This window comes from Argiope bruennichi, chromosome 9 (genome assembly GCF_947563725.1).
Source record: "Argiope bruennichi chromosome 9, qqArgBrue1.1, whole genome shotgun sequence".
NCBI lineage: Eukaryota > Metazoa > Arthropoda > Arachnida > Araneae > Araneidae > Argiope > Argiope bruennichi.
This window is the reverse complement of record NC_079159.1, coordinates 8,313,205-8,332,068: the sequence shown is the minus strand read 5'-3', so window position 1 is coordinate 8,332,068 and position 18,864 is coordinate 8,313,205. Positions and strand designations below refer to the sequence as shown.

Here is an 18,864-nt window from a genome sequence, read left to right as displayed (position 1 = left end):
CGCGGTTCATTTGAAGTGTAACATGTGCTCGAATAACAGCTGCATTTGGAAAAAGTTGAATTAATAAATTACTTGGGTTGCTTCTGTTTTTTTTTTAAAGTAAAATCTATATTTATTATAGCTTTTAGTTATTTAGAAAAATGAGGTAACGGTGTCGATTCGTTTTTTCATTAACTCCATAAGTGTACTCGAGTAAATCAATTTCGGAATGCATTGCACATATTGCCAGAGGGAAACAATAATGTGACGACATATCATGGAGTAAAAAACAGTTTTGATGTAACATGCTACGAGCCGTAATTTTTATCGTGTGACAGTGGAGTTACGTTAAGGTGTACGTACAAACTAGAAGATTTTTTTTTTAAATTTTAACTTTAAAAATCCAGTTTTTTCACAGTAGGTCATTAATATATATTTAAACTCATTTCAGTGAGAAAAAACCATATTACACTAATTATTAATTAATTAAATAATATTTAATGAGCTAATTAGTCTATTTTTTGAAACATGATATCTTAAATTCTAATTTGTACATATACACAATTCTAGTTGGAAATTATGCCTTATATTAGTCTTCATGTTGTCTGCCTCAATCAAGTTATAAAAATATATAGTTTTTTTTAAAAAATTTTTTCATCAACAATGAATAGAAAAAGCGAGATTTATTCTGTCATTTTAACTTTTAAATAGCTATAAAAATTTTATTTTGCTAAATATAAACTTGATTGAGGCACAAAACATCCGCTATTTCATACAGATTATTTTGATACATAAATAACTGTATTTGGTTCATTTCTTGTTGAGTTATGATTGTTTGAATGAAGCAACATAGTGGAAAAATATCATTCTTCGTAAAATGAGTTTTAAAAACACCGTAACTAGAATTTTTAATGAAAGAACCTTAAGAAAAATAATTATAACTCAAGAATAATTATATCTTGGTATCGTTTGAAAGCTAAAGCATCAGAAAACATTTTAAAGCAATAAAAAAATATTCGATATTTTGAACGATTTTCGAAGTTTCAAATGTGTACATACACCTTAATTGACTCCATTATAGTTTTAAAATGCCCGAGATAATGAGAAATATTTATCAACTCGAAAAATGAATAATAGGCTACTGTTATATTCAGTGGTAGAGTTATTAAATTAGGGAAAAAGCTCAATTCGATATAATATATATATTTTTTTAATGCATGACGATTGTCTGACGAGATTCATGGTTTTGTATATTTGAGTTAGCTTTTTATTTTGAAATTTACTAGCGCTTTATTGGAATGGATTTTGCAGAGGTATAATAAAGATCAATCTAGCCAGTCGAATAATTTCCTCCCCCACCCAACCACCATCAAAGTCTTAGCAAATGCAAATGACGTCCGGAGCATGCTATTATTTTCTCGTCCCTTCCTTTCATAATATATATATATATTTATCAATCATCTGCAAAATTTTGTTGAACAAGACATTTGATAAAATTTCTAAATTAAAAGATTTTTTGCTGTATACTTCATTTTAAAAGGATAAACAAAACAGTCATATTTCTTCTAAAAACACTTTTGATTAATTGATATAAAACTGTTGTTTCGTTTTCAAGAATATAGTTGCATAACTTAAGCATATCCAATAGACTTTTATGCCTTAAAATGATTGTTGCCGTGACTTCAATGCAAACTTAAATACAAAAGTTTTTTTTTTTAACTCCATCTATATAAGACGCATCGTTGTTTGCGAAATATGCTTAGATGCACTAGGGCAACTCCTAAAGGATGCAAGCAGTGGCTTTAAAAATTATCTGCATTAACCCTTTGCACTCGGGAAAAGTCATTCGATGCTTAATTATTCACCCAATACAAAGACTGGTTTATTGCTACAAAAATAAATATATATAATTGTTTTAATTTGAACTCTCCCGTTTAATTAATTTGCATCTTCTTACTACTCTGCATGTATTTTTAACAATCAAAATAAAATAGAACGTCAAAATGATGCACCGTCTTGAATGGTGACTGAGAGTCACCATCAAAGTGCAAAGGGTTAATATTTTAATTCGTTGAGTGTTCGATGCAGAGTATCAAACACACAGTACGGAGACATTAACAGAAAGGACAGAATAATAATTTAATACAGCGAGCGTAATCGATCAGCAGTTCCGACCAGCAGAGATTGCAGCTGCTCAGCTCATTAAATGGTTCGTATGAAAAACGGAAACCCTCGCTTCCGGTCAAGAGAGTGTTGAAGTTTATCTTTTGTCGAACCGAGCAAGTCGGAATACCTGGTATTGATAATTTATCGCTAGAAATTCGCTTGCAAAGGAAATCTGAAAATATTCAAAGGATAGTTACAAGCTGTGGGATTTCCCTTTCCAAGCTTCATGTTGAATGTTCTGCTTGTATTCAGTGGCAACGACTTGAATTGGGGGAAAATGCTTACTGCATTATTCCGTTGAGTAATATATTTTTAAAAAAATAACCACAAAAGGAGAAAGGGTCTTCATAAAATTTTCTTGCCTTTTCTCTAATAAAGGTGTTATTTCCTTTCGCCTAGTGAACCTAAAGCAAGGTCGTGTATAGGCGCATTCCGATATACCCGTGGCCTTTCGAATTTGGTCATAAATCTGTTAACCGATCCATTGATGGACAACCTCCGCCTGTGGACGTCGGTCCGCAGCATCCCGCAAATTTTCGGTAAAATGAACAGACATTAAAGAACCCCGGAAAACACAAGAGAGGGGTAAAAGGGGAAAATGTGCCCGTTTTCAGACACGCACAGGTCGTCGGAACGGAGCTTATCACAAATGCTCATACTTTTATTTCCAGAGCCAGCACATGAGCTGTGTTTGTAAAATATAGTGATGAAAACCGAGCATGTCTTTTTCGTCGGAGGTTTGAACCCAAAATATAAAGAGCTAAAATTTTAGTAAGAAGATCGCATATTTGATTTCATTTATTCAAGTAACTGCTTCTTTGAGTTTAAGCGTTCATGTACGTGCAACCAACCAATAGATTGCCAATCCTTTGATGAATTTAGTTCAAAATTACACATGGATTTCCACTTCAGATCATAAAACTGCGTGCTGAATTTCATCCATCTTATTTAATAGTTTTCTTTAGCTGTCGTATTTACTTTCTCTCATACACACTTTCTTATGGTTTCCATTCAAAATTGGATAAAAATATGTAAATTTGGTGTAAAAACATAAAACAAATTTCCTCCTTTATTTAATATATAAAAATGAATTTTTGTTTGTATTTTATGCGCTGCTGTACCATCCAGCTGATTGTGATAAAACTTTGCCAACGTATTGCTTGCACTAGCGCAAAAGTTATAGGCATAGTACAATTATTGTATGTAAAGTAAAATAATAATAAAAAATAGAACAAATATTATTTACACTTCTCCTTTATATATCATTCAATTTCAATGAATGCATTCATTGTCGACAAGAAAATAAATATTCTTTCTATCATTCCTAATTAAACAAGATAGCTATTTCAAATTTCAAACGATATTTCCAAAATTATTTCTTCTGCGGCAGCAACACGCCGGGTACCAGCTAGTCTTTTATAAAATTCAAATTATCCTCTAGTTAAAAGTTTTTTTGGGTTTGGTGTTTAGAGACAGGCATCATCTTAAAAAAAAATTTTCTGTCCGTTGGGATTCTAAAAATGTGTAGATTCATCGAAATCTCGAGTTCGAACTCTTGTCGATTACTTAACTTTCCGTTTGTTTACTTCTTAAATGAAAAAAGTAATGAAAACCATTAACTAAACTTAATGTTAAGATTCTCAAACAAAGTTTGCCCCCCCCCCCAAAAAAGCAATAATTTAAAAAAAAACAAGCATAGTCTCACTTCGTCTCTTCCAAAAAAAGTGTTGGGATTTTCTCCATACTTCTATCCTACTATTCAATTCCACGGCGCTCTTTTTTACATTTCTCAATTTTAACTCTCTTAATGACATAAAAACTTGCATAATATTGATGGTGTGATCATTTGTAATTCCCTACTTAGTATCAATTAAGACTCGCCGAATATCGTGAGGGTATTTACGAATTATAGATGCAAATTAATTCTCCTTTGCATATATAACGTGCTATTCATGAATGAAATTACCCAATTTGTCATTTAAATCTGCAACTAAGTAGCGTTTAATAAAAGAATAAAATCATGTAAACTCGCTTTAGTACCTTAGGTGCCAATTACTCTCTTATATGGATTGCAATATGAATAAATGTCCCAAACAGGATGTGCCATTTAATTAGAAGTTCAAATAAATTCGTAGGTCAAGGGATTAACGCTAACATTTATTTCCATCTTAAATATTATTTATCAAATATATCGGAAAAAGTACAATTCAAGACTCAATAATCACACTTTTTAATAAGGCCAGTCCGTCAAATTATGGAATTAATATTTTATCTGCAGGGAATCTGCTTTGATTAGTTCATAATAAGGCCCTGTTATGAACTCGAGAGATTGAGATAATAGGCATAACGAATTATCGCCAGAAATAATTTGAATAATTAAAATGAAGTTTTTCTGCCATTTGATGATAATCGCTGTGAGAAATTCTCAAAATCTAATGCTTTCGAATGTCGAAATTAATTGCCAGTTTCCGGGATTGCACACCATGAATTTAAAACGCTGCGAATTTCATTAAAAGAGATGCAACAGTAGTTCTATATAATAATTAAAAATGCTTCATTTATATGATCCTTCGCCATACGATCCTTATAATGCTTTTCTGGTCGTATTCTCTGGTTAAACTCCTTAAAAGACAACGCAATTATTCGATCAGCAATCTTAGCAGTAGTTGCGATTTCATTAAAAGTCTGTCTATATTGTTTAAATAAAAAATTTATATACATAAGACGGTAAAGTACGTAGTATAGAAATGACTCTTATTACTGAATGGTAATAATGAAATATATACAATTCACTATACGAACGCTTCAAACTGCTTCATTGGATGTTTTTACTTTTGCGCTTGACTAAATGTTTGGCTAATTAATGGAGCTGCAAAATGTTATTAGAAATACCCTGGAAAGCGTTGGCATTCCATCAAGATAAAAGAAACAAGACGTAAACAGAAAAATACATCCAACAGAAAATTTAATAAGCGCTAAAATAGGCTAACCCGATGCGAGATGGATAATCATTATGATTTAACTATTTTCATATTAATCGTTCAAAAAGTCAATAACCTGGCTAACAGGCTGGTAAGCAAAGGTGGCTAAGTATTATATGAATTTTAAGCTCAAAGTATGCATTCAACCACGTGCCGCAGTCAGTGGTGTGCTAAAGGCTAAATATATTGTTATACAGTAGATTAAAACACTGTATCTAAACAATGCATCACTTTCTTCGGTGATAATTGATAGATAATTTCAATTTCTTCGTTTTATATACGGTAAGTGAAATGTAGAAAAATGTTGCAGCCATGTTACAAGAAAAGAACCGGAAAGACTAAGAGTCAGCTCAAAGGTCGTTGGTTGGCGAGTGATTAGTATGTGAGAAACATAACTGATGACAAGGAATTCTGTTTTTACAACCTTTTTGAAAGCTTCAAATGCGAGATTACTAAAGGATTACGAAAAGAATCACATGTTGAGGAATTAAACTTCGGGTGAAGCCCAATCTTTCGAATAAATTTGAAATGTTTTGAGCTGTGGAATTTTAAGATCTGTTATAATCTAGAATTAGGTGCATAATCGACAAAGGAATTAGTTTGGGTGACGTGACATGATAATGTCACCTGACATGAAACTGCACACAATTTTAAACTGCATTGTGATGTGTACACGACAAGATGGATACTAAACTTAAATTTCGATGTGCATTTGAGGAATATTTAATGCGCATAGGTTTATTCCATTGCTTTCTTTACATTTAGGATATATTATAGAGGATGCTTTTAATAATTTTTTTATTATTTTAAGTAAATGTAAATCTATCAAACTGGCATTATAAAAATAACGAATGCAACGGTTGATGCAATCATCCAGTCGAAAATAAGACAGAAAAATCAAGCTTAAAAACTTTTAATGTTACGTTGTGATGGGGCCATATATTCGCAATGACACTTTTTCCCATGTATGACATTCCAGTAATACTTATCTTTGAAGATAAATTTCAGTCCTGCACAGCAATTACAAGTTTACTCACATTTTGAATAAATGTGAATAATTACCATAGAGCGATTGTCAAGCTGATATTCATCTATTGTAGATTTTATTTCCCTAACCATTTTATTTTTTAGCGAGAAATGTAGAAAAAAATCAAATACGAGATCATTCTTCGAAACATGATCATTAAGGTTCATGGTCAATAGATTACTTGCAAGGTAGATATTGGATTACATATAGTCACTGTGTTTACAATACAATTTCTATGTAACAAAATGGGCAAATAACAGCAGCGTATTTCTACACAGCATATTGGAGACACAATTTTCATTTCACACGCACAAAAAACGACTGTTATCCTACTCCACGGCATTTTGTTAATTTTCTATAGCTCCGTTTTAGTACAACACGGAATGAATTGGTAATACTTATTGATTAATAATTAAATTCTGATCCAAATTTCGTCTTAACTTCTTAGTTGCACTTTTTTTTCGTACCCACGCTCCTCAGTTTACACGCTAAAAATCGAAATACTTGCTCAATTAAATTTTGAATTTCATAAATTCTGAATGCGTACTACTTCCGCTTTTCCCTTCTTTATGCCTTTCCATTTAGAATGTATCACTGTCTGGTCACGGATTTTAATGAGTTTTAAACAGTACCTAAAAAAGGAGCATTCTCCTTAAATATGAAATACGACGAAAAATGAAAAACATTTCAAAAATTCACCGTCTATTTTTCCTTTAACAAAAAATACATATTATACAAAGGTTAAATATATATTACGGTTAATGTGATTAATCGGTTATTTTTAATAAGCGGCCAAAGTGATTAGTCGATTTATCCCAATACCGGTTATTATCAATATTAACAACAGTTATTATTAATAATAACCGATTAATCACAGTTATTGCATCATATAAATGCATCGATCTAAGAGATTTATGATTAAAAAAAATGAATCTACAAATGAGGAAAATTGAAAATCCTCTTAGAATTTAAAGTAGATGCAGCAATTTGATTTATTAAGCATTTAATCTAGTCTAAGTAGCCTCGCAGCATACAGGGGTGAAATCACGCATGTTTTTATGAAATTTAAGCGGAAATAAGTCTAAAAATACGGAATCATCCTCTTCGATGATATTTTGCATCATAAACGCGTTTCGTGAGTATAAATAATCCGTACTGGGAAAGTCGTTAACGTCAGGTAAGGCTCGATTGCAACGGCAGCGGCAGAGTTGAGTGACTCGGAAAAGCATTTGTCACAAACCGAGAGGCAATCGATCTCCGGCAAGGAAAAACTATCCGAGGAAAAACATTTATGGCTCCCTATAAAAATATTATTTTACGGTACATATCCCTTTGCAAATCAAAGAACCTGGAACAGCAGTGCCTTATCAAGGGGTCGGACACAAAGTGAGGAAGTTAATTGGGGGCTGTATAGTAGATAAAAGGAAAAATGATTATAATGTGCAAGGGAGAATTAAAGGTTGCTAACATTTTGCACTGATTTACTTGTTCATCTATACAAAAAAAAAAAAAAAAAAGGCAAAAAGTTCATAGACATTTTGAAAAATACAAAGGAAACAGCAAAACAATTTGTAAGGCAAGCATTCCATGCACCTGTTTATTTTTCGGAGGTTGGGAGTAGGGATGAAAAAATTAGTTTAGAAACCCATCAATATTGTTTGCTAGTATAGACCCTCGGGACTTTAAAACTCTCCGCGCTTTTGCGCATGCCTTAGGATGGGTTTAATTGTAAAAAATAGAGGCGAAAAGAAAGATGAAAGGAGGAGATGCTTATATTTAACAATAAAGTAAATTTTGGAAATTCGCATATCCCCCTTCTTCTCACTTCTTAGTGAGAAGTGCTTAATTGAATATTTACACCACAGCAGTGCCATCTTGCGATTATTTTTTCTTATTAATAATTGCGGGGTAAATCAGCTATGTGTTTATGTGGTGAAGACGAATAATATTTGCTGTTGGGATAAAATGACAAATTATTTTTTTTTTTTTTTTTTTTTTTGTAAATTCATTTTCTTATAACAACAGCCTTACCTGTAAATCATTTTTCATTCTAACGATTTTTCGATTTTCAAATGTTTGAAGACTTTTTGTCAAAATAGTTTTTGCCTAATAAAAGCCTTTAATCTCAGTTTATCATGAACTTGAGATATAATGGTTCATTGGATTCATTTAAAATTTAATACCTGGGACAAGTCTCGAATCGCGAAAAGAATGCTATCAAGAACGAAAAGTCATATGTCAAAATACTTTTTTAATTGTTTTTTTGACTAAAGTATTTGCTTATATTTTGCTTATGAAGATTCTCACTATATATCAATGTAAATCAGTATTTCTTAAAATTGCAATTTTTTTTTTTATTTATTTTCGAAATATGTATTCTAAAATGTAAGGGATCTTAATTATGGGGGAAATAATTGAAGTTAGGTGAAATTACCAACCAAAACTTTGATATCCCTCTAAAATAAAATGCAAGTAGAAAATTCCGGCAAATTATTTGCGATGCATGCACCTTATCAAAAAGAAACTGACCAAGAGAAGAATTAAAACATCGAAATTGATTTAAAATAAATAGAAGGGTTAAAAGAAAAACGAAATATTAAACAATGAAAAATTCAGCTGTATATTTCAGTATTTTGCGGCCGTTTTCACTTCACCTAACCTTGAAAAATATCAGCGCAATAGAGATTCCTTTTATGGATGAGTCTTCTATTGTAGTAGGATTACACGAATAAAATTTAATAAACGGAATGTTTTACAGCACTATAAGAGGATAAATATTAGAGTTTGGACCAAAATATAGAATATATAATATAATGGAGACTGTTAAACAGATTTTATCATTAGTTAATTTCCATGGCAAGGACCTTGAAAATATCCTATAATTTTACATTTTCAAGGTTCATTTTATGCTGTGAAAACACACTGAATATTAAAATTCTTAATCTCATAGGCATTTTCCCTCAGTTATTAAGATTGTTTTTCCGTTATTTCCAAAAACGATTTTTCTCGTTATTTTTTGTTAATTGAAAAATACATGATTTTTCCGAATCAATATACTAGAATATACTACTTTCCGAATTCCGAATTTTTCAGGATCAATATATTGTCTTCATATCATCGAGACTTGTATCAACCATAGCGGAACTTTCTGGAATTAAACATTTAACAATAGAAAGATTAAAGAATGATTTGATTTTACAATATCACGGTTTGACTATTAGCAAATTGTGGAAAAGTATTATAAAAAGTCCATTTAAGATTTAGTTTACTACATTATAACTAGGTATTCAGTTTTAGATAATAACTAGGTATGACAATTTTCAAAAATCAGATAAGTTGATAACATTCCTTGAAAACACTTTTTACAATTCCCTTCTCGGAACAGTTACGTAGTTACTGCATTATTCTTTATACTGTAAAATGAAGGGTTTATGCCAAAATGGTTAAATATTGTAAAATATGAACTGGTAGATAAAAAGCGATATTTGATTTTTGTTGTTGATCAACAAGTAAAGATAAAGATGACAATCAATAATAAATGTGAAGTACAGAATTGCATTGAAACCTAGACTAAAATGAGATTTACTTCTACCTCCAGATAACCAGTAAAAAAGAAAAAAAGATTTAATAGAAATTTCAATCAAAACCGCGGAATGTTCTCATGCTTCGAATGTGAAGCCAATTTCTTGAGAAAGAACAGCACGGAAGTGGGTCAGAGAGGGATTAGCGGAGAAGATAACTTACATAAGGGGCTCAACTCCAGAACCGTGGCACAAATGTTTTCATCCAAACATTTGGGTTCATTTTCTCACACTTGAAATCAAAACAGCTGGGTGAAAAAATGCGCATGCGGAAAAGAGATATAAATTGCAAGCTGGGAATCGTAGGAAGTTTAATATCTTATCAACTGCAAGCTTACTAAAAGGATATTTTTAAAATATATGGCTCACCTAATGTTTTCCTGGTATAAAATTTTATTAAAAACACTTCAGACAGAACAAGTATGAAATGAATGCGTTTTGCATAGAAATGAATTAATGTTCGTAACATGCATTACTCTCCTTTTTATCGTGAATAATTTAAAATTTTGAGGGGAAATTTATGTACCACTACTCTTAGTTTGTTGGCATTTTTCTAAATGAATAAATGTTAATAATTTTTCAGACTAATGCAGTTGCGAATATTTTCTTTAAGAATGTTATAACATGGGTTGGTTGGTTGTTTGAGGTTTAATGGCGCAAGAGCCATGTTTGGCTAAACTGCGCCAATCAAATGGTAAAAATGGAAAGTATTTAGAAACTCGTGAATAAAAGATCAATCATATAAATGACTTAAAATCTAAAAAATGGAGAACTATATGCAAATTAAGATAACAAGATAAAAATTTAAGAAATTGTTCAAGATATTTTTAAAAAATCAATAGACAAATGATAATGTCTAAATTAGGGATATAAAATCATTGCAGTCTTTTGACATGATGTTTCTTTTTGTACTTGTCATGGACAGTGGTACTAATTGTCTTAGATTGAAATGTTTTAAAATTAACCCAATGAAATGGGCTATTTTTTAATTTTTCTTTAATAGTAAGATTATCAGTTGTTGTAGGGGTTTTAAATGTTACCGTTGGTTTTTCTTGCAGATCAATAACAGGGGAAGTTTCCTCAATAGTTTCGTTTGGATCATAGTCTATAGCGTCTTCAGCCACAGACGACCCGATATCATTGTCACTTTTGTTATTACAATCATCGTCTATTGAAATGTGTTCAGAAATCGCAGAAGATGGCAAATAATCAGTTTTATGAACAGCTTTAGAGTGATTTGTCACATGTGTTGAAGCAGATTTGTTTACTTCCATAGTAGCAGAAGTCGGAACCTGCATAGGCGAGGTTACCCAAAATTTGGATTTTTCTGATATTGATTCCTGTTGGTTTCCAATTGCGGTCTTCAGAGTTTTTTTATATTTCTTTTTCTTTGTTACTAACTGAAAATCAGGCAAATCATGTGAAGCTGACACAACATCACAGGGTGGAACTGACACACTTTCATTCTGAATAATACTTAGTTTAGTTGAATTAGAACTAGATTGCACGTCGGGAATTGAAACTGATTTTTCTAAAGCCAAAGAATCATTCGATATATTAAAAGATTTTGACTGCTTAGTCTTTATCTGAGATATGGAAGCATAGCTAGTGCCTGTGGGGGTTTGGGATTTCACAAGTTTCCGAGCTTCGGGGTAAGATATCTGATTTTTTATTTTTGTACTTATTACTTCTTTTTCAAGCAACCATGTTGGGCAATTTCTAGAATACGAAGTGTGTGCACCTTTACAGTTTACACACTTTTCGACAGAGTTGCATTGAGAACTGTCATGACCGACATCTGCACAACGGGCGCAGGTCAGTGTCCCGCGGCAAGAAGTTTTAGAATGCCCAAAACGTTGGCATTTGAAACAACGCAGTGGACTGGGGATATACGGCCTTACTGGAAGACGCATATAGCCCGCTTTAATATGTTCTGGCAGTTTTGGAAACCCAAATGTCAAAATCAAATGCTTTGTTTTATGGAGTTCGCCATTTCTCCGTATTGATATACGTCTTACATGACTCACCCCCTGGCTTTTCAATTCTTTGAGAATTTCTTCCTCTTCATCATTGAACATTTCTCCGCAGGAGATAACTCCCTTGGAAGAATTTAAAGAAACATGCGGAGAAACGGTGATTTGGATGTCAGCGAATGATTTCAATTTCATTATATGTTGCGATTGTTTCCGGGACAGAACTTCCACTAGCAAGTCTCCGGAACGAAGCTTCTTGATGCATTTTACTTCCCCGATATTTCCTGTGATGCTTTTTTCAACTAAGAAAGGAGATACTGAATGAAAAGACTCATTCGTTTTGGAAACTCTTTTTATGAGAAAAAAAGTTGGAAAGATAACTGAAATTGAGTTTTTTGAAACGATTTGTTGCCCACTGAAGGGAGCAGATTTCCGTTTGCCCATACGACATTGGTACAAATTCAGGCCCGACGGCACCGCCCACCACGGAGCCCAACAAGGGAAGGCAGCCACCGGCTCTGGCCATTCCCAGCCTCGGCGCTTACCTTGGTGCTAGCCGGAACCTATACGCTCGGAGTTACCCCCGGGGACAGTGACCACCCTTAACGCCAAGCCCAAGGAGTAACCCCTTCGCTTGATCCCTAGCAGACTAGTAACTCGGGTTGCTAGCTACCGGCCGATTGATGCACAGGGGACCACAGTGCACCACCCGTCTTTCTAATGGGTCGCCACGCACGGCCAACACGTGGGGTTTTGGCTGTCCATGAGAAGCAAGAAGCAAACAGAGCGGCGACAGCTTCTCATGGAGAGCTCCCTCGCTTGCCGTCGAGGTAAGGAAAAAACAGCAGAAAGCAGAAGGCGTAGAGGAGTGCGAACAGAAAGGGAGTAAAGATCCCTGGGAACCTCGGGATTGGGACACCCGTACTCACCTATAGTAGGTGAGCCCCTGAGGGGATGTTATAACATGGAAACAAACATACTCAAAAGTGACGTTGATTTAAACAGACAGAACTAAGCAAATTATTTTTTCATGATTCCTTTTTATTGTAATTTCATTTTCTAATACTATTCTAAATTCTGCGATATTTTTCGGAGAGCAAATATCGCAGAATGCATTTAAAACAATAAATAATCGAATCGATTGCAGTTTGAAATTTATTTAACAATAAACGTTTGAAAATTAAATTCAGTCTATCGCGATCAAATAAATTTCTTAGAATATGAAAGAAAATCGAAATATTTAAAGGAATGAGATTCCTTTCCAGATTTGTGTGTGGAAAAAATAATAAGTGTTTTTTTAGGAAGTAAAATTGTTATTCTTATTAATAAATTTGGCATTCAAAGGACTATCTAAAGGTGCAACCTCGGTAGAATGCAGATTGAGAACTCTTTGCAATTAGCGAAATCCCCAAATCTTATTGAAAGTATCAGAACGAAAGATTATGTGACAATTCAACGTTTTAAACAATCAACAAGCAGTTGATTTTTTTCCTTCAGACAAACAAGCTGTATATCAACATTATTATAGATTTATATGCATCATAATCAAGTCATCTCTTTCCAGCAAATAATATTTTTTTAACAATATTTGCTGGAAATGAGGACCTTTGATATAGTTTTTGGTTAATATGTTTAGTTTTTGAAAAGAAATTATGGATTGATTTCTTAATAACGATTCAAAACACTGTAGAGAGGAAAACAGGAGGGGAGTTGACCAGGCTATGAGCATCCGGTGTTGTTTCCACAAGGTGTACCAAACCAGGAAACGAGGGACAGGAACTATACTCCCCCATCGTATTAAAGCGTGGTGAGAGTCACGCGCCAACGAAGAGGGCCCCCAAGCCTGAAATTACACACTAAAATTCACTCTCTGTGGTTTGTGGCCAAAAGTCACCTTGATTGTTGTGACAGTCATTAGTTTGCCAGAGTCTCCAAAAGTCATCATGTAAAACTCTCTGCTTATGTTGAAGGGAAATTACAAAAGACCAATGGCTGAAATTTTTAAAAACTTGCAGATGATGGGTCATTTTCGGATTAACCTGATGCATAATAGGGGTAAAAAATCGATTGTAAGATATATCTATATTTTAATTCCATTTTTGCTTACGGAGTTTGTTCCTTACAATTTAATTTAGAATTCAATGAGGCTTTTACTATGTCTGATTCGTAAGAAAAGTTATTCAAATTCGATGAGCCCCTCTCCCCCCCTCCTTTTTGCAATGTAAGAACAACCAATATGTTTTAATTAATATTTCTTCTATAATCAAATTAAATGGCACAAATAAAAAAAAAAGGTTAGATGAAGAAATTTGAAGATTTCATTTCTTCTGGTAAGATTATATACTTTCTGGTAAGATTCGTATGTTTCAAAGACTTTTATATGAGTAACTGAACTCAAAGTCTATTCTTCAGATACTATAACTTATTTAAAGATAGTCCTGCACATATACAGTATGATAAAATAGTCTTTAAAGATATTTTTTGCTGAAATTAGGACATTTTTTAACAATTGAGATTACAAGCGTGACAGCAGTTTCTTCTATTTTAATGATCCGTTTGCAGTGTCTCACGGTGGAATAGTTTTGCCCCCGGAGTTTGAAATATTTATGTCTCTTTATTAAAAAGAAAAAAAAAATGTTTTGAAATCCTGAGTGGCCGATCTTTTAAAAATGTAACATGTTTCTTACATAATGTGAATCTAGTTTGGAAAAAATGCAAGCTTCTTATCTAGCAATTAAAAATTACTCAAATTTTAGTTCGTATATCACTCAAAATGCAAAAGGCCGCATCTTCCATATAGCTATCATATACATACGATCTTTTGCACTTTAATTAATAATAGTTGCATTTTAGAGCCTCATTTCATGTTCATTTTTTCATCTTGCGAGCTAATTATTTTTTTTTTAATTTAAAATAGAAATTGACACCGTAAATAATACAAAACGATAAGTAATACGACATTAACAGGAAAATTTAAAATGAATCTGAAATACAAGCAGCGCATTTAGGATTCTGCATGCTTGATATAAGGAAATAAGGTTTCAAACAAAGCCAGTTTCTTTGTACTGTAGTGCAAAAAAAATCATGAAAAGAAAAAAAAAGTCGAACAAAATGTTGGTTTCAAATCCACAATATTGATGTGAATTTCGCACTGGAACATCCCAACATTGTATACCATAAATTACCTTATATTTCAACATTTTCTGCAGATTTGTTTATTCTTAGTTGGATTATCAGTTTAACCTAACTCAAATTTAATAAGCACTGATATATTGTAACAGGGAGAAAAATTCTAATTATCCATATTTTTATATAATATGAACCGATTTTAAAGAAAGAAACTCTTGAATATGCACAGCATTAGTAAATACTATAAGCCACGTGCATTAAAAAAATGATCTATTTGCCAAAAGTTTTCCACACTATATTCAAACTATATTATATATATATATATATATATATATATATATATATATATATATATATACACAATGACAAAATTATGTATGTAAAATAGTGAATATTTGTAGGGATTTTTTGCAGCCCTTTTAATAGAAATAATAGATAAATTTATATTTACACTCTTGCTTTTGTAGCACCTAAATCAAATCTTTATTACTCCAACCATTTCAGGACCCGCAATTTATTATAAATTGATTAAAATAAAATTTACTCATATCGTCCTAAATTTGAATTGTAACTCGGTTAGTTGAAAAATTATTAGAGCCAAATGACGAGCGTCCAATTTAAATAGTGATTAAAATCAAACTCTCTTCGGAGGGTTTATTGTATCGTGAAATGCAATTTGGCACCTGATCAAAAGTTGCTTAACATGTGAAGAAACCGTCATCATATAAGTGCTACCTAAACGCGATGAATATTCATTTTGAGGAGAAAGGTCTATACCATTTTAAAGAAGAAATATTTAAAAAATGCATTTTATTGGGAGAAGAAATGAGAAAAAATGATACTTTTCTAAGTAGAAAAAGCAGCATGAAATCGCAGAGAAAGTATTTTCTTAGAACTTTTCGCTTGCCACGTTTTGGCTACGTAACAAAAAGAACCGATCATTTTAGGATACCATTAGCATTTTTTTCATTTATGTTTCAATTGGAGTCATGTTTTGAAAATATGAATATTCATAAATTATTTCATTTTTACCATTTTATTGATGTACCATTTTCATATGTTAATTTTAAATAAATTTAAGCCAGAGAAAGCCCAAGAGTTTAAATGACAGAGATTCCTTTAAGATATAATAAAGGATATCTTTCTTTAGGTAAGGTGGAGATATCGTACAGTTATACCTAATGTGATAAATGTAGATTAAATAACATAATATAAAATTCTACTGCGTTTAGATAACCCCCTTCAAATGATTACATTCATTCGTTTATTCCATTCATTTTTTTATTTTTTGCACTTTTTTAATTTGAAATTTTAAAAGACTGAGGTTTAAAGCTAACACCATTTAAAAATATTTTAACCAATGTATCCTATTCAAACACTTAAAACAATGACGAGAAAGAAAATCTCATGTTACCTTGTATTAAACCGGCATATCGTGAAAGTCAAGGTAAATACCATTCTCTCCATTGCACGGAACAGAGCCTTGCTGAGGGCAAGGCAAACATAACTCTTACGAATAACGGTTTCTTCTACGAGCCATTAAAAAGCAATTATTTAAAAACAAGATCAGCCATTAGATAATAGCAATCGGGTAGCACAAGGTAACACGAAATGAGCGCTGATTGTCTGAGGGCATGCAAAGTAAAATAAAAGGAACTTACCCTTTGTGGACACACCGCTACAAAAATCAAGAGCAAGGCTGTTGCAGTGATGTATTTTAGACACAATCTGCCCATGTCCCGTCCAGGCCTTAGGTTAGTCACCTTCTGGGCCGGTCACCTGAAAGTACAGTACAGGCGGATCCTTGTATAATGCTCACATTTCTCATTTAGCACACTTTTTATTTTGTTAAGCTCTCTTATTTTTTCTTTTCAGATAATCCTTCTTCAGAAATCCAATTTATTAATATATTCTCTTTTTTTTAAAAAAAAATTAAATAATCCACAGCGGGCACTGAAGTTTTATGCACGGTACAGTACCATAGGTCTCGATGAAAAAATCCATAGCGGGTGGCGGAAAAAATAATACCGAACGGTGGTGCCGAGGGAGAAAAACCAAAAAAGTGACAGACGAGGATGCGGAGATTTGCACATGCAGTTTCTTTCCATCGCACGAGAGTGCCACAGCCGGGGCCGTGCTCACCTGAGATGCTGGCGACGGGGCGCTAGCATTGGAAGATTGCGGATAAAATTCCCGGTTAGATGCTGCGTCGAACAATTTTATCTTATTTTTTTAAATAAAAATTTCTATCGCTTGCAAACGATTTCTCTTCACATTCCGGGGTAGTGGACTTATCCGATCCAATGGACGATGCCGACGGTACTACATCCCGCACGGAGTCTCCCAGAGGGGTGCACCGCGTTGGTCGTTCCCATGGCAACGGGGTTATGGTAAAAGGGAATGCACAGCATCCGCTCTGCACGACCGATAGGGCCGCTCTGGGGTAGGCAGAGGCGTCGGAAAAAAGGATCGAACACGGCGTCTGCTTGGCGAGCGAAACCGGCGCCAAGAGAGAACGGACACTTTTTGTTTTTTTCTTTTCTCTCGGTTTTCTTTTCTCATTGTCACGTCCTCTCCTTGTTCTTTCCTGTCGCGCTATCGAAGGATAAGGTAGATGAGAGAGGGCTGATGCTTTTTTTGAAAAAGATCGGAGTTCCGACTTCTATCGCTTTCAAGAATTACTTCATTTACAAGAACGAGCTTACGAAGGAGGAGAGACTGCATTCGATGTAACAATTGTTTTACGAATTCTAGGTTTTCTGGAGAGATTACCCAGGACTGAAGAGCTGTTTCTTTTCAAGAAAAATAAGAGATACTCTTCCCCCCTCCCCTCATGTAAACCTCATCTATTGAAAGAAAATATCTGTATTTAAAAATGATTGATTTTTTTCCTAGTTTTGATAAGCACACGAATTTAATTTTTGCGAAATTTAACAAAAAACCAAAGCATTTTATTTGATTTTATTTTGTCAAATAAAAATAAAATAAAATAAAAAGTTTGAAAAATGCACTCGAGTGGAGGATCTGAAGATACATTTCTCAGTTTTAGATGTATTCTCTTTCAAATCAAGGAAAATTCAAAATTTTAATCGCAAATATCTCCACCAAGTTTACAGATAATTCCATGAAACTTTTTCGTGTGTTGTTATTATGGTACAGAGTACGCTTTTGTAGCTGAGCATTTTTGGCCAATCTTCTATATTTTTTGTTATTTTTGTTAACTTTCTTATATCGAAACTAGGAGCGCTGTAATTTGTCTCAAATTCAACATAGACTTTTTACCATAAGTGCACGTTATTTCTCTGGTTATACGAGACACCGTTTTGAATTAAAAGGGCTTAAAATGACTTGACCGGTCTTCTTGTATATTATATAACATGCATAATATTACACAATTAATTGTTATTATTATGTGTTTCATAATTTTTAGCGGAATAACAACAAAAATGAATATATTAATTGTAACTTCTGAGCATAAAAATATACAGTTCGATGCACATGTGATGGACAGACGCAAATGTTCAATGTTTAAAAATAATATCTTTCCCCTTCAGCACCAAAATAGGCTTAAACAAATAAAAAGTGCACTTTATTTTTGCATTTCAAATACCGTATCACAGTTACGACATTTGCCGAATGAAGTTATGAATAGGAATTTCTTTTGATTTATCTCACTTTAACAGATACCTTACTTCAAAATGTTATTAATTTTTCTTTTTAACTGAAATCTTGCAGCTAACAAATGAAATACATTGCAATATACTTAAACCATCCTTTTCCATATGAATATAATTACAAGAGAATAAAATATTCACTCTACGCACTAGCGGGGCTTCTCAAGCAAGTTCCGCCCTTGCTTAAAGAAAGGTAAAGTATCCATTTCATGCAGAATACGATTTTTTAGAGAAGTTCACTCGCCGCTGCTTTTACATGGAAAATATTTTTGTCAATTTGTTACGATTCTTTCTCCCTAAAACAACAAAAATTACGACGAATTAATCTATATCGTTAATATGTATATTATGCTT

At 33.0% G+C, this 18,864-nt stretch overlaps 1 protein-coding gene across 6 annotated transcripts in view; it reads right to left on the bottom strand.

The window, feature by feature from the left end:
* Positions 1-18,864, bottom strand: part of LOC129984176 (delta-like protein B) — a 320,381-nt gene that overhangs the window by 66,767 nt on the left and 234,750 nt on the right. For all 6 annotated transcript variants that reach the window (XM_056093980.1, XM_056093985.1, XM_056093982.1 and 3 more), the window contains one exon: positions 16,498-16,615. In XM_056093980.1, the coding sequence (XP_055949955.1) occupies positions 16,498-16,572 (75 nt within the window). In that variant the 5' untranslated portion in view covers positions 16,573-16,615. The remainder of the gene's footprint in view (positions 1-16,497; positions 16,616-18,864) is intronic.